At 43.4% G+C, this 15,282-nt stretch overlaps 1 protein-coding gene across 1 annotated transcript in view; it reads left to right on the top strand.

The window, feature by feature from the left end:
- Nucleotides 1-15,282, top strand: part of PDLIM1 (PDZ and LIM domain 1) — a 53,475-nt gene that overhangs the window by 34,599 nt on the left and 3,594 nt on the right. Inside the window, exon 5 of the mRNA XM_034931136.3 lies at nucleotides 9,063-9,214. Coding sequence (XP_034787027.1) covers nucleotides 9,063-9,214 — 152 coding nt within the window. The remainder of the gene's footprint in view (nucleotides 1-9,062; nucleotides 9,215-15,282) is intronic.

The following is a 15,282-nucleotide window of genomic DNA, read 5'->3' as shown; positions in this document are numbered from 1 at the left end:
AATGTTTTGAAATAAGGACGTATGAGGCCTCCATTTTTGTTTTTCCTTCTCAAGGTTGTTTTGGCTATTTAGGATCCTTTGAGATTTTATATAATTTTACAATGGTGTTTTTTTATTTGCAAAAAATGCCATTAGGGTTTTGATAGTGATTGCATTGAAGATGTAGATTGCTTTGGGTAGTACAGATATTTTAACAGTCTTAGGTCTTCCAGTCCATGAACATGAGATGTCTTTTTGTTTATTTGTGCATTCTTTGGTTTCTTTCAACAATGTTTTATATTTTTAAACATTTTAAAATGTTTTATAATTTTAAAATGTACTCTATTCAGTGTACAAGTCTTTCACCTCCTTGGTTAAGTTTATTAGGTATTTTGTTCTTTTTGATGATTACACGAGATTGTTTTCTTAGTTTTCTTTTTGGATTATTCATTGGTAGTGTATAGAAACAACTGTTTTTTGTTTGTTGATTTTGTATTTTGCAACTATGCTGAATTCATTTATTAGTTCCAATTGTGTGTGTGTGTGTGTGTGTGTGTGTGTGTGTGTGTGTGTGTGTAGTTGGGGGGGATCTTTAGGGTTTTCTGTGTATTCGATCATCGCGTCTTTGAACAGATACAATTTTACTTCTTCCTTCCCAATTTGGATGCCTTTTATTTCTTTGACTTGCGTAAGGTCTCTGATTAGGACCTCCAATGCTATGTTGAAAAGAGGTGGTAAAAGTTGACATTCTTGCCTTGCTGCTGATCTTAAAGGAACAGCTTTTGGTTTTTCATTTTGAGTGAGATGTTAGCTATGGGTTTTTCATACATGAACTTTATTATGTGGAGGTAATTTCCTTTCATTCCTGTTTTGTTGAGTATTTTTATCATGAAAGTTTGTTAAATTTTGTCAAATGCTTTTTCTGCGTTCAGATGACTAGTTTTTGTCCTTCATTCTGTTAATGTGATGTGTTACACTGATTGATTGTTATATGTTAAAACATCCTTGCATTACAGGATTAAATTCCACTTGGTCATGGTGTTTAATCCTTTTAATATGCTGTTGAATTTGGTTTGCTAGTATTTTGTTGAGTATTTTTGCATCAATATTCATTAGTAGTATCAGTCTGTAGCTTTTTTTTTTTTTTGTAGTATCTTTGGTTTTGGTATCAGGGTAATACTGGCCTCATAGAATGAGTTTGGAAGCATTCTCTCCTCTTCAGTTTTTTGGAAGAGTTTGAGAAGGATTAGTTTTAATTCTTTTAAAATTGTTTGATAGAATTCACCAGTGAAGCCATCTGGTTCTGGGCTTTTCTTTGTTGGGATGTTTTTGATTACTGATTGAACCTCCTTACTAGTTATAGGTCTGTTTAGATATTTTTAATTTTTGTATGACTCAGTCTTGGTAGGTTGTGTTTTTGGGAATTTATCTATTTCTTCTAGGTTTTCTAATTTGTTAATATATAATTGTTCATAGTAGTCTGTTATTATCCTTATTTCTGTGGTATTAGTTGTAATGTCTCTTTCATTTCTGATTTATTTATTTACTTACTTACTTAGAGGCAGTCTCTCTCTCTTGCCCAGGTTGGAGTGCAGTGGCTCACTGCAACCTCTGCCTCCTGGGCTCAAGTGATCTTCTTACCTCAGCTTCCTGAGTAGCTGAGACTACAAGTATGTGTCACTATGTCTGGTTAATTTTTTTTGTAATTTTTGTAGAGACAGGGTTTCACCATGTTTCCCAGGCTGGTCTTGAACTTCTGAGCTGAGCTCAAGCAATCCTCCTGCATTGACCTCCCAAAGTACTGGGATTATAGTTGTGAGCCACCGTGCCTGGCATGATAGTATTGTTGAATTTTTCTCTATCCTCTCTGATTATCTGTCTAGTTGATCTATCAGTTGTTAAGAGAGGGGTATAGAAGTCTTCAACTAAAATTGTGAATGTGTCTCTTTTCCTTTCAGTTCTATCAGTTTTTGCTTTACATATTTTGAAGCTCTGTTGTTTGATGCACACACATTTAACATTGCTATAGCTGTTGGTGAGTTAACCCTTTTGTGATTATATAATGTCCATTTCCATCTCTGGTAAATTTACTTGTTCAGAGGTATACTTATCAGATATTATTAATAATATAGCCACTCCTGTTTTCTTTTGATTAATATTGGCATGATATATTGTTCTCTACCATTTTACTTTTAGCCTGCTTATATATTAATATTGGAAATGAGTTTTATGTTGATAGCATATATTTGGGTCATGTTTTAAAATGTACTGTTTTGTATCTACCCTGTTCGTTTCTGTCTTTCAGTCGGTTTATTTAGATGATGAACATTAATGCGATGATTGATATGTTAGGGCTTAAGTCTGGTATTTTATTTTGTTTTCTGTTTTCCATTTCTCTGTTTTCTTTTTCCTGTTTTCCTGTGGGTTATTTGACATCATTTTTTTTAGAATAACATTTTTATTTGTAGTGTTTTTTATTCTATGTCTTTGTATAACCTTTTCAGTAGTTATCTGGGTATTACATTGTATATATATAACTTATCACAGTTTACTGGTGTCATCATTTCAGGAGTTCAAAGAAGTATAGAAACTTTGCTTCTCTTTGTGAACCTTTGCCCTCCCCTGCTTACAATATAGTTAAAATAGATCCTTTTATACACTTAGAACCACATCAGACAGTGTTATAATTTTTGCTTTACTTGTCAACAAGAGTTAGAATATATTGAGAGGGAAAGTATTTTTTAAACCCATATTTTTGCTTATGGGTTCTTTTTTCATTCTCGATATTCCAAGATTCCTTCTTTTTTTTTTTTTTTAAGACAGAGTCTCGCTCTTGTCACCCAGGTTGGACTACTGTGGTGCGATCTCCGCTTACTGCCACCTCCACCTCCCAGGTTCAGGTGATTCTCATGCCTCAGCTTCTTGAGTAGCTGGAATTAACGGGCATCCGCCACTACGCCCAGCTAATTTTTGTATTTTTAGTAGAGACAGGTTTTTGCCATGTTGGCCAGGCTGCTTTTGAACTCCTCACCTCAGGTGAGCCACCATGCCTGGCCGGTTCCTTCTTTTATTTTTTTTCGTCTATTTAGAGAACTTCCTTTAAACATTGTTAGGGTAGCTTTGCTAGAGATAAATGCTCTCAGTTTCCCTGTATCTGAGAATGTCTTGATTTCTCCTTCATTCTTGAAGGATATTTCCACTGGATACAGAATGCTAGGCTGGCAGTTTTTTTTCCTTTCAGCAGCTGAAAGCATTGTGCTACTTCCTTGTTTTCTTTATGGATTCTGATAAGAAATCTGCTGTCTTTTGAATTGGTTTTCCCCTCTAGATAAGGCGTCATTTTTCTCCTACTGCTTTGGAAATTCTTTCTTTGTTGTAGTTTTCAGAAATTTACTATGATGTGTTTTGGTATGGATTTTTTTAGGTTTATCCTGTTTCCTGTTCACTTCACTTCTTTATGTCTTTTGCCAAATTTAGGACACCTTTAGACATGATTTCTTCTAGTACTTTTCTAGTTCCACCTTTTTTCTCTTCTTCCAAGACTCCATTGACATGAATTTTTGATCTTTTATATATTCCCATAGGTTTGTGAGGCTCTTCATTTCTTTTTTTTCTCCTCATTCTATTTTTCTGTGATCTTGAAATTGTATAATTTCTAATATTCACCTTCCAGTTCACTGATTCTTTCCTTTGTCTCCTTCATGCTGCTGCTGAGTGTATCCACTGTGGTTTTATTTCAGTTATTTTGTCAGTTCTAGAATTTCCATTTCATTCTTTGTATCTTCTGTTTGTTGAGACTTTATTTGTTTTAAATGTGCTCATAATTTTTCATTGAAACATTTTATGATGACTGTGTTACCATCTTTGTTAGATAATCCCAACATCTCTGTCATCTTGGTGTTGGCATCTCTTTATTGTCTTATTTACAGTGTGAGATCTTCCTGGTTCTTCTGAGAGATGTGATTTTTCAACTGAATCTTGAACATTCTTGTTACTATGTTATTAGATTCTGGATCGCATTAAAACCTTCTGTATTCACTGGCTTCCTCTCAGATATGGGGTTGGGGATGCTGCCTCATTACTGATAGGTGGGGGTAGAAAGTCCACTTTCCCTGTCACACCTGAGGTCATTGGGGCCACTCATTACTGCTGGATGGGGTGGGAGTTCTGGCTCCCCATATGGCTTCCACTGACACCTTATGGGTGAGTGGTGGCCTAGACACTGCTGAGCAGTGGTGAGAGTCCTGATTCTCTCCTAGGTTTTCTTCATTACAGCTGGGTAAGGATGAAATATGGACTCTCTATTGGGCTTTCTCGGAGTCTACCCCAGTGAGATAGTTGGGAAACCGCATCATAGCCTGGTGAGACTAGAAGTCTGGACCCCCCACTTGGCCTTTTCTGGCATTTGGCTGGAGAATAGTGTTGTTTCAACGTGTTGTGTTTTGCTGGGCTGCCCCTTTCTGGTTATTTGGTCAGATACAGCAGGCTCCTCTTGAGACTTCTTCTGTCTGTGCCCATTGCCCTTTCCAGGTTGCTGCCCTCAGCTCCATGTCTGGGATGTCCAAGGAAACAAGAACACCCTGGGAGCTCACCATCGTGGTCCTCAGGACGTGGGGTCCCTAGCCAGTGTGCCTTCCGTTGCCCTGTCAGAGTCTTCTCATGTTGTTTTATGTGTAATGTCCAGGGTTTTTGGTTTTACTGGGTGAAACAGGGAAAAATATGTCTACCTCATCTTCTCAGACAGGAAAAAGATTTTTATGAGGAGACCATCTTCTCCTGTCTGGATGCTTTCAATAATTCACATAATCCCCCTTTCTATTCCAATTTTTGTCTCACATACAGGTAGTTTTATTAAAGTATCAACATGTTCTTACTGTGTGAGAAAATGACCCTACTAAGGTTGTATCAGCAATGAGGATTTTTTTCTTATGGCTGTCTTGTTTTAGCAACTTCTGCCTCCTAGGTTCAAGCGATTCTACTGCCTCAGCCTTCCAAGTAGCTGGGATCACAGGCACACGCTGCAGCACCTGGCTAATTTTTTTTGGATTTTAGTAGAGATAGGAGTTTCACCGTGTTGCCTAGGCTGGTCTCGAACTCCTGAGCTCAGGCAATTCGCCTGCCTCGGCCTCCTAAAGGTGTGAGCCACCGCACCTGGCCTAGCTGAGATTTATATACAGATAATTAAGTTGCTGCCACAGATGATGGCCCAAGTTTAAAAAAAAAAAGCCCCTTATATCCTCACTCTGGGCACTTCATGGTTCTGATGGAGTAGACTTTCATCCCAGGGTTGCTGTGCTGACCCATGATCCAGAGCCATGGGCGTACTGCTTTCCATCCTCCTCGTCCTTCTGACCCTCACCCCAGCTGCCCTTTTGGCTGGAGCAGGTGTGAGAATCACATAAGGTCTGCAGGCTCAGCCTCCAAAATCCTCCTCTGGGAGGTGGGCTCAAGGGGAGTTTCTGCTTATGTTCTAAAGACCACTATTATCCTCCTACGCCTGGCTGTGTCAGCCATCTTATTTGGCAGGAATGGGAGTGGCTTGGCTAGAATAACCCTGGGGCCCTCAGGTCACGTCCTAAAATAGTGGGAGAAAATATTAAACATTTAGGAAACAGATACACATAAGCTCCCAGGGAGAAACAAGAACTAGGAAACTTTGTGTAACGTATTGTTACTCCAAAGTAGTTGAATTTGCTTAAACTCGTTATTAAAACTGTATAGAGTGGGTTCAGAAGAAAGTGTTTATTTTCACTGTTCCGCCGTCAAAACTTTTTCTCCTGGAGACTGAGTGGTGTGTATTATATTTTCTGAAGCCATATCACTGTAATATTCTTTCATTGCTGTTTTTAATATAAAAACGAGAAATTTTTTGCTCCATTTCTCCTTCATATTTTTGTCATCATTTTTTAAGATATTGTGGTATCATGTCAATACCTGTAATCTAGTGTCTAAGACTTAGACGTTGGATCTTAGGATGTTATTTTGAGTCAGGTGTATCAATACCTTAAGTAAGGTAATAGATATTGAAAGTCCTTTATAAATTGTCCAGTGGTTTAAAGATACTATCATTATTTGAGAAAAATGGTAAGTTTTTTTTTTTTTTTTAATTATAGAAATCCCTCACAAGGTGATTTGCTGGAAGAATATGTGATGGCCTTGTGGTCTGGGTTCTGTCATTTTTTTGGTGTGTTCCATTGGTGGCTTCCAGACATAACATACACCAAAGAAGAAGAAAAATCTTTCCCAAGAACATTCCATAGTCTGATCTCAATTTTAAAATAGTCCTAAGTGTAATAGAAAAAAGATTTATCCAAAAATAATGTAATATGCTTATTATGGGGCAAGTTCCAAACTCAGGACTCAAAGAGTCAGGCATATAACTCAAAGAAAGGGCTGGAAAGTGAGACAAAGAAAGACCCTTGGTTAAAACAACTCCCCCAGGTGGCCCCATTGCCTGCCCTGAGAGGCACCCACAGTTCCCTGCAGGTGGGGGAAGAGGCCAAGCAGGAGTGGGCAGGACAGGCAGGGATAGCTGCTTTCCCTTCCCCAAATGCAGCCAGCCGGAGTGACCAACCCATGAATCTTGCTACTTAAACTCTGACCTTCTTTGGTAGCCATGAAGCATATGCCACTCTTTGGGTGCCTTTTCCTTTATTGTGAGAACATGGTTGGAGTGGAAGGGAAACACCTGGACCTTGATTGCTATGATTGACTCTGCCTTTAGCTGGGGACCTGAGTACTGAACGTGCCCCAGAGGTTGTCTCAGAAAAGAGAAAGGAAGAAAGGAGAGGGAGAGAGGGAGAGGAAAAGGGAACTTGCGGAGAATTACCCAGGGAAAACATATACCCTGGAAATGAGTAAGCGTAACTGATAAAATTCATTTGCACCTGTGAAAGTGGCTCCAGCCCTAAAGAGAGTCTGTTTAGAGTTGCTGAATAAAACCACTCCTGGCCACTGCCTGCATCTGTAAAGCTGGGAGGCAGCCTGGTGGGCTGGAGACTTTATAGCTTTATTACTCAGGAAGCACAACTTGTTTATATACAAATCTATCCATCTGCATCAATAAATTGCCCCACCATCTGATATTTGCTCTTTGGTTCCACTGGGCACACTGGCCTTCCTCCTTAGCAGCTCAGCTGAGAGGAAGGTGGTGATCTGGGGCCAGGAGGTGGGGCTGCCCATGTCCCTGGCACAACCCTCAGAGGCTGGCTGCCCTGGAGGACCTCGTGAGCCTGCAGGAACAGGGGGAGCACAGCAAGGAGGAAGGAGGCCCTGGACCCATTCTGCAGTGTTCGTTCACTTGCCTGCTGCCTGCTGAACTGTGACCTGTGCCAGGCACTGAGCCGGGCCTGGGAATGTGATGGGGAGCAAGACAGGCCATGCTCCTGCCCTCCTGGGGCTTACTTTCCAGGGGGAGATAGACAACAAAGAAATAAGGGAATACACTGGAATCCATGGTGAGAGAGCAGGTAGGGAGTTAAGAGTGATAGTGGGGATGTGGCGGACTGTTTGGAGTCGGGGTCAGGAAGGCCTCTCTGAGGAGTGCACTTGAGCAGAGACCTGGATGAAGCATGGGAGCCATGACAACACCTGGGAAGGGCATTGCAGGCTGAGGGCACAGTAAGTGCATAGGCTGTGAAGCTAGTGTTTCCCAGGCACAGCGGGAAGCCTGGTCTCAGTAGAGCAGAGTGGGCCAGGGCTGGCAGGGGATGTGTGTGGAGGGAGAAGTTTGGGTCACATATGTGAGGGACTTTCTCCTCTGTGATAACATTTACTCCAAAAAAGTTGAATTTGATTAAACATATATTTTAGTATTAAAACTAAATATTTTGTGCTAAGTCAAATGAGAATACATTGAGCCACAGCATGACACAGTCTGATTCATGTTTAAAATATCATTCTAGGCCAGGCACTCTGGCCCATGCCTGTAATCCTAGCGCTTTGGGAGTCCGAGGCTGGAGGATCACTTGAGGCCGGGACTTTGAGACCAGCCTGGGCAACACAGCAAGACTCTGTCTCTACAAAATAATGACAAAATCAGCGGGGGATGGTGGCACACCTGTAGTCCTAGCCACTCAGGAGGCCGAGGCAGGAGGATTTATCTATTGAGGCCAGTAGTTCGAGGTTACAGTTACCTGTGATTGCACCACTGTACTCCAGCCTGGGTGACAGAGTGAGTCCCTGTCTCTAAAAAACAAAAAATATCACTCTGATATTTTGAATAGAGGCCATCACTTTGGCCTAAGCATGGCATGGCTTGGACCTGGGGGAGGTGGGGAGGTGAGAAGGGGTGAGATGGAGGATAGATTTACAGGTATAGCTGATGAGAGACTACCTCCCTGTCACCGTCCACTGCTTAGAAAGTGGAGCCCTCAGGGAAAGAGGCAGGCTCTGCCTGTCTTATCTTGTTCTGGGTCACCCGGAATGACAGGAGGAAGGTGGGGAAGACAAGGCCTGGCTTGCCCAGTCCCTGGGCCTGAACATCAACAGTTCACAAAGCACTTGCATGTCCCATCCTTACCACCAAACTGTGAACCAGGCAAGGAAAGTGCTGTTACCTCTGTGTTATAGGTGAGGAGACCCAAGCGCCTGGCCTTGAGAATCAGGAAGTATTTATAGACAAGGAAAGCACTGTGAGATCGTCGGGAATGAATAACACTATGATTCCTGCTTGTGCAAGCAATGTTTGTGGCCCATACAAGGGGGACCCGGCTGAGTTCTTCATGGTTGGGTTGTGGTTGACATTTTTTTTTTCTAAATTTTCTCTGGACATAATGCTGCTGATGGAATTTATAAAGAGATAGAGCATTCTCATTCCACTGGATTAGGCCAAAAAGTAATTGAGCTACTGAAGCTATTTAGAAGAAGAGCCTCTGATTGCATTGAAGCAGCAGCCAGCTCTGACTACAAAGACATCTCAGTTTCACTGTGCTGGCAGCAGGTCTGTGGCTGATTTAGGAGAGGGCTTTGAGATCATTTCTATCCATCCTTCAAATCAACAGTGTCTGCCTGGAGGAGGTTCCTGGTGAAGTTATTTTTAACTTCTGTCATGTCCTAATCAATTTTTCAAACATTCTTTACAGCTTAGACCATGCTCAGCCTCCAAGCAGCCTTGTCATCGACAAAGAATCTGAAGTTTACAAGATGCTTCAGGAGAAACAGGAGTTGAATGAGCCCCCGAAACAGTCCACGTCTTTCTTGGTTTTGCAGGAAATCCTGGAGTCTGAAGAAAAAGGTAATCAGCTCCATCTGCAGTCAGAGGCACTTGTTCAAGGTCAGATGTGAGAGTCAGTCATTGCGGAAGCACAGGTGAACACACTCTGGAGCCTGCTTTGGAGGGCATGGGCTTTTAAAATGCTAAAATTCTTTAAAAGAGATAGAGGGAGAGAGAGAGAGAGAGAGGAAGAGAGTGCTGACCACATTTTCCCATCTGGGTCTGTATTTAAGAAACTCCAGGCCTGGCCAACTGTGTCCTGTCACATGTGCAAGAGGATGCTAAGGTTGGGGTGAGCCTGACTGCTGTGGGAGCCTGTTGGTCTGTCCCTTGGCCATTTATTTGCTTTGAGCCCAGAAACAATACCTTGGTAGTGGCTGAGGAACTTCAGTGATGAAGGCCATGGGCAATGAGCAGCAGAATGAGAATGAATTAGTGTTCAGTGAAGCCAGGGGCTGGCTTTGCTTGGGGGCATGTGTTTGCATTTGCTCTAGGGTGGGTGGCCTCTTGAGGGCCCAAGAGCTCCCCCTTGTGGCCATGTTCTTATTCTGTGACCTTTGGCAAATCTCAGCCTTCCCAGGTCTGTTTTCTCATCTGTCCATCAGGGATAAAACTCCTTTCCTCTAAGATTATCATGGTCATGAAATGGCATAAGTTGTGTAAAACATCCATTATCGTAACTGAGTACTCGCTTCATAGTTATTGTGGTGTTTGAAATGTCATGAAGAGGCTTTCTTGTCCTTGGGGTGAGCTTTGATGTTGAGTCACCCAGGGTCACCCCGTAGGGTTCTGCAGGTCTCAGGAGACATGCTTCTCACTGAAGACATTATGTAATGTACACTTATTATGATCATGTTTAAGTGGACAGTGGTAAAAGTATCTTCACTTAATAACAATGCTATACGTCGAGAAATTGTGACAGGTGGATGTATTGAAGAAGGGATGCTTTATTCCCCTCACAAAGATGATCAGCAGCCCTCACACCCGCTTCTTCCCTGGTAGTTCCTCATCAGCACCTCCTGTGATGCTCATGGGCAGTCTTTTCCAGAGAGCTGGGTTTTGTACCCTTTCCTGGTCCCCGTGATGCCCAGTCCTCCACACTCTCTCTTCCTTTCTTGAGGCTTGGGCACTTCAGTGGGGTCTTGTTTTCTATGCCCTCTATCTCTCTCATGGACCCATCTGCAAAGAGACAGTGGATGCTCCAGTGAGGGGACACCTTGTGATGGTGAGTGTGAGACCTGCCTCAGCCAGGCTGCAAAGGGATTGGCATGTTGGCTGAGAGGCATGTGCCCTCTGGAAGATGAACCTCCCTCCTCAAAGTCCGCAGCCGAAGATTCAGCTTCCTGGGGAGCCCTTTCTGATAAGAAAGTTCTCTTCTGAACACACCCGACACCTGGGCTTCCTCCCCATTTGTGTGATTTCTTTAGAGAGAGCGGCAGTTTACAACCATAGGAAATTAGGAAACCATGGGCCATGTGTTTGCATGTGCTTCTTTTATGCTAAAATGATACTGTTCTACCACTGCTTTCCTCTTTTGCTTGGAGTAGCTGAGCAGCTGGGAAGTAATGAGCCATACTTCGTATCAAGTTCCAGTATTAGCTTTGCCTGACAAACAACTTGGGGGCCAACCCTTGAGGATGATAGCTTTGTAAAAACATGTGAGAAACCACAACTTATTTCACTCTTACGTGGATGTGAAACCCTTCAATGAGAGGCAAGGTCAAGTTCATCCGTGCCCAACTAGACATGCTGCAGAGCTCATCTCAGCTCACAGAGAAGGACCTGAGCATGGATTTGGAAACTCCATGCTCTTCAAGATCTGGACTCCTATCCGGCACTCCAGCACCCAAATTTGTGGCTTCTATTCCCAAGGTTACTTCGTGGTCCTGGTTAGCAGCTGGTGTTCCAACCATCATGCTTACCTCCAGGTGACAGGGAGGAAGAAGGGAGATAATGCTAACTGGGGAGTTCCAATTTCAGATGAGCCAGCTTTCTCCTTCCCAGAAGTCCCATACTACTCTTCCATTTTATTGACCATGATTTAGTCACCTGGCTACACCTAGTTAGAAACGAGAGTCTGGGAATTAGGATTCTTTTTAAAAAAAATTTTAGCCCTTAATCTGGATGGTTCTTGCCCCAAAGAGAATCAAGATTCTGCTGGAAGGGAAGAGGGAGATAGCAAATCTTGTAGTTTCTCCTGTATCTCTTACTGTGTACCCACATTAAATCTTTACTGACAGTAACAGGATAAATTCCATTCTAAACATTCTTTACATGCAGAAGGCTCTTCGGGGAAGGAACCCAAATGCCTGTTTGTTTTTGTTTTTGTTTTTGTTTGAGACAGGGTCTTGCTCTGTTGCCCAGGCTGGAGTGCAGTGGCATGATCTCGGCTCACTGCTACCTCCGCTTTTCAGGTTGCAGCGATTCTCCTGCCTCAGCCTCCTAAGTACCTGAGATTACAGATGTGTACCACCATGCCCAGATAATTTTTGTATTTTTAATAGAGATGGGGTTTCTCCATGTTGGCCAGGGTGGTCTTGAACTTGTGACCTCAGGTGATCTGCCCGCCTGGACCTCCCAAAGCGCTGGGATTACAGATGTGAGCCACTGCACCCGGCCCCAAATGCCTGTTTTTATTTGAGATAAAATGGTGAAAGGTTAAGGTAGTAAAAGCTGTTGATGAGAGATCCTGTCATTCAGAAACGCCTCTGGTTCAGAAAGCAGTGCTGCAGGGCAGAAAGAGCACTGGCATCCAGGATCTGCCTCTGACCTGCTGTGACATCTCCAGCAAGTTGCTTGCCTTTCTAAGCTCTAGTTTCTGCACAGATCCATTGAAGCTAATAGCCAGGACCTCATGGGATTGTTTACAGGGTTAAGTAAAGCCACATCTGTAAACTGCCAGGTGCACAGTGAGTAAGGCCCCTCCCTGAAGGAAGCTTGGCTACGGCAGTATTTGGTCATAAACCTTGAAGACCCAACACAAGCTGTCTCATTTTGGGTAAAATTCAGCTTCTAGACTAGGAGAAAGGGGCTCTTGGTTCCTCACCTTCATCTTGTTATGGCTCAAATTCCAAAACTTGCAGGCAGAAGAAGCCGTTATATTAAAAAAAATGGTGAAATATACTTAATATAAAATTTACCATCTTAACAAATTTTAAGTGTACAATTTAGTGGTATTAAGTACATTTATGTGATTGTGCTACTATCACCACCATCCATCCATAGAACTCTTTTATTTTGCAAAACTGAAACTATTCCCATTAAAGAGTATTTCACCATTCCTCTCTCCTTCCAGCTCCTGGTAACCACCCTCCTGCTTGTCTCTATGAATTTGACTACTCTAAATACCTTGTATAAGTGGTGTCATGCAGTAGTTGTCCTTTTGGTCCTGGCTTAGTTCACTTAGCTTAATATCCTCAGGGTTCATCCATGTAGCATGTGTCAGAAATTCTTTCCATTTTAAGGCAGAGTATTATTCCATTGTTTGTGTATATTACATTTTATTTATCCATTCATCTGTCCATTGAAGGAGACTTTTAATGATTGGAGGTTTGGAAGGAGCAGTCATGGGCTGAGAAAACACAGTGGTGGCCAGAGGCTCTGAGATGAGAAAACTGGAGACTTGTTCAGCAAGTACCGAGGCTCGTTTTGGCTGGTTACCCAGGGTTCCAGGTGAATCCTCGGGTAATCTTGAGTTAGATATGGGGGACCACCAGGTGCAAGGTTAAGAATCATGAGCTTTATTCTAAAGGTAGTGTGAAGCCATGCAAGGTTGTTGAGCAGTGAAGTGGACAGAAAAACAGCTGTGGTTTATTTAGCTAATTTTCACTTTTTTCCCAGAAATATTTGGGATACAGGGTTCACTGTAAGAAGAGAAATTTGGAAATTTTTGTAGTTGCCTGGAGTTCAAAGGAAGCTAGTATTTTCACTATAAGCTAGTTGAGAAGAAAGGAAGAGAGATTTCTCTGGATTAGCAGTGTTGGCTGGATATGCGAGAGAAAAAACCTTGAAGCCAACAGGTGGCACCGTAGGGCTGAACAGGCCACAGTGAGTCTTCTGTTGGGCAGGCAGCCTTCTCCCCCAAGCTGTGCCCAGTTTTATCCAGGTCAGGTCTCTTCATTCTAGAAACAGATGTGGATTCTCCTACCTAATGGAGATTTCATGTCCCTCCTGGCTTTTTCTCATTCTACCCTTTTGCAGCCTCTCTTCTTTCCTGGTGATTTTTCTATGGATTGAGTGGATTCCGGGTCTTTAAGTGTGAAATGTGAAAAAGCCCATTGCATAAGAGAGCCCAACCTCATTGAACTGGTTCTCAGCCCAATCAGTGCCTTTGCAAACTGCCCAGGTATGTAGAGATGCTGCCATTTCCTTCTTGTCATGGGCAGGCAGCCAGATGGCTTCATCAGCCAGAAAATGAGGGAATCCGTTTGGGATGCTTGAGGCATGATGCTTAGAGAAGATGCCCACCTAGGCCCTTCTGAGATCCCTCTAGGAAGGGCCAGGATCAGGGTGAGGTGAGGGAGGTACTGCTTTGAGGGCAGAATTTTTTTTTTTTTTTTTTGAGACCTCTGTCGCCTACGTTTGGAGTGCAGTGGCGTGATCTCATCTCACTGCAACCTCCACCTCCCAGGTTCAAGCCATTCTCCTGCCTCAGCCTCCCAAGTAGCTGGGACTACAGGCACGTCCCACAATGCCCAGCTAGTTTCTGTATTGTTAGTAGAGATGGGGTTTCACCATGTTGGCCAGGCTGGTCTCGAACTCCTGACCTCAAGTGATCTGCCCGCCTTGGTCTTCCAAAGTGCTGGGGATTACAGGCATGAGCCACTGCGCCCGGCCTTGAGTGCAGAATTTAAGGGGGCACTGGAAAACTCAATAATCATGAAAAAAAATGACATTTAAATGCAATATTAAAAAAATTAATACAGGTAAAATATATGGTGAACAAAGTTGGAACTTTGGCCTCCTCCCAAAGGAAGGGAGGAAGGCTTGGGAAGGGCAAGAAGGTGCCTTAGGCTCGGGGAGAACAGAAGCACCAAGGTGGTTTCTCCTTATGCACCTGCTGGTGGGGCAGAACTGAGTCTTCACCAAGCCCGTCTGTAGAGCTCACCACTTAAAACTATGGAGCCTCCTAATCTCAGCCCCATCTCATGTGCTGCCAGGTGGACATCTGTGTGCATCGGTTCCCAGCGATGAATAGTCCCAGCTCTGAGGGGGGAAGCCTAAGTCTGAGCCATGGCAGCATGATAGGGCTATTGAGAGTTCAGGCTGCATTCACATATACCCTCTTGTTGTTCCCCATAAGCCAGCCAAGTACCCCAAACCATCTCTCATATTGTATTATTCAGCAGTGGGTAACCTGTATTTATGGGGGCTACAGGATAGCTGTGGCTCTGCTGGGCTTGGCAGGGCTGGACCAGGCCCCCTGAGTCCTCTCATTCAAGCCCAGGGAAGGGAGAGGCGCTCTGGTGCTTGCTGTTTTCATGGCAGAGGCAATACCTCTGTGGGAACAGGGCCAAACCACACAAGTGCCCTTAGTGCTTTTGCCTGTGTAAGGCTCACATCTGCTCACGTTGGCTAAAGTCGGGATGGGGAAGTCTACTCCATCGAGAGCAGGGTTTCTCAGCCTTGGTGCTATTGACATTTTGGGCCATATGAGTCCTTGTTGTGGGGCTGCCCTGTGTATTTTGGGATGTTCAGCAGCATCCCTGACCTCTGCCCACTAGACGCCAGTGGCACCCCCTTTCACTGTGACAATCGAAACTGCTCTCTAGGAGACAAAATTGCCCCCAGTAGGGAACCACTGACTGGAGGTAAGCATGGCAAGAGAGGGGCGGGGTAATTGTGGTCAAAATACAGTCAACCATGTATTCTAAACGCCCCTTGTTGCTAGGCACAGTGGCTACTGGAGAAGCTCTGGTGGGAGGATCGCTGGAGGGCAGGACTTTGAGACACAACATAGCGAGATGCTATCTCTAATCAGTAAAAATAAACAATAAATGTCCATTGTGTGAACATGTGTCTCAGTTTTTGGTTCGGAAGGATTGGTCAGCATACAGGGACTCACTTTCTGAAAGAACAAGAGAGCTAAG

This window comes from Pan paniscus, chromosome 8 (assembly GCF_029289425.2).
Source record: "Pan paniscus chromosome 8, NHGRI_mPanPan1-v2.0_pri, whole genome shotgun sequence".
In the NCBI taxonomy this organism is placed as follows: Eukaryota; Metazoa; Chordata; class Mammalia; order Primates; family Hominidae; genus Pan; species Pan paniscus.
This window is presented reverse-complemented; position numbering and strand designations above follow the sequence as displayed.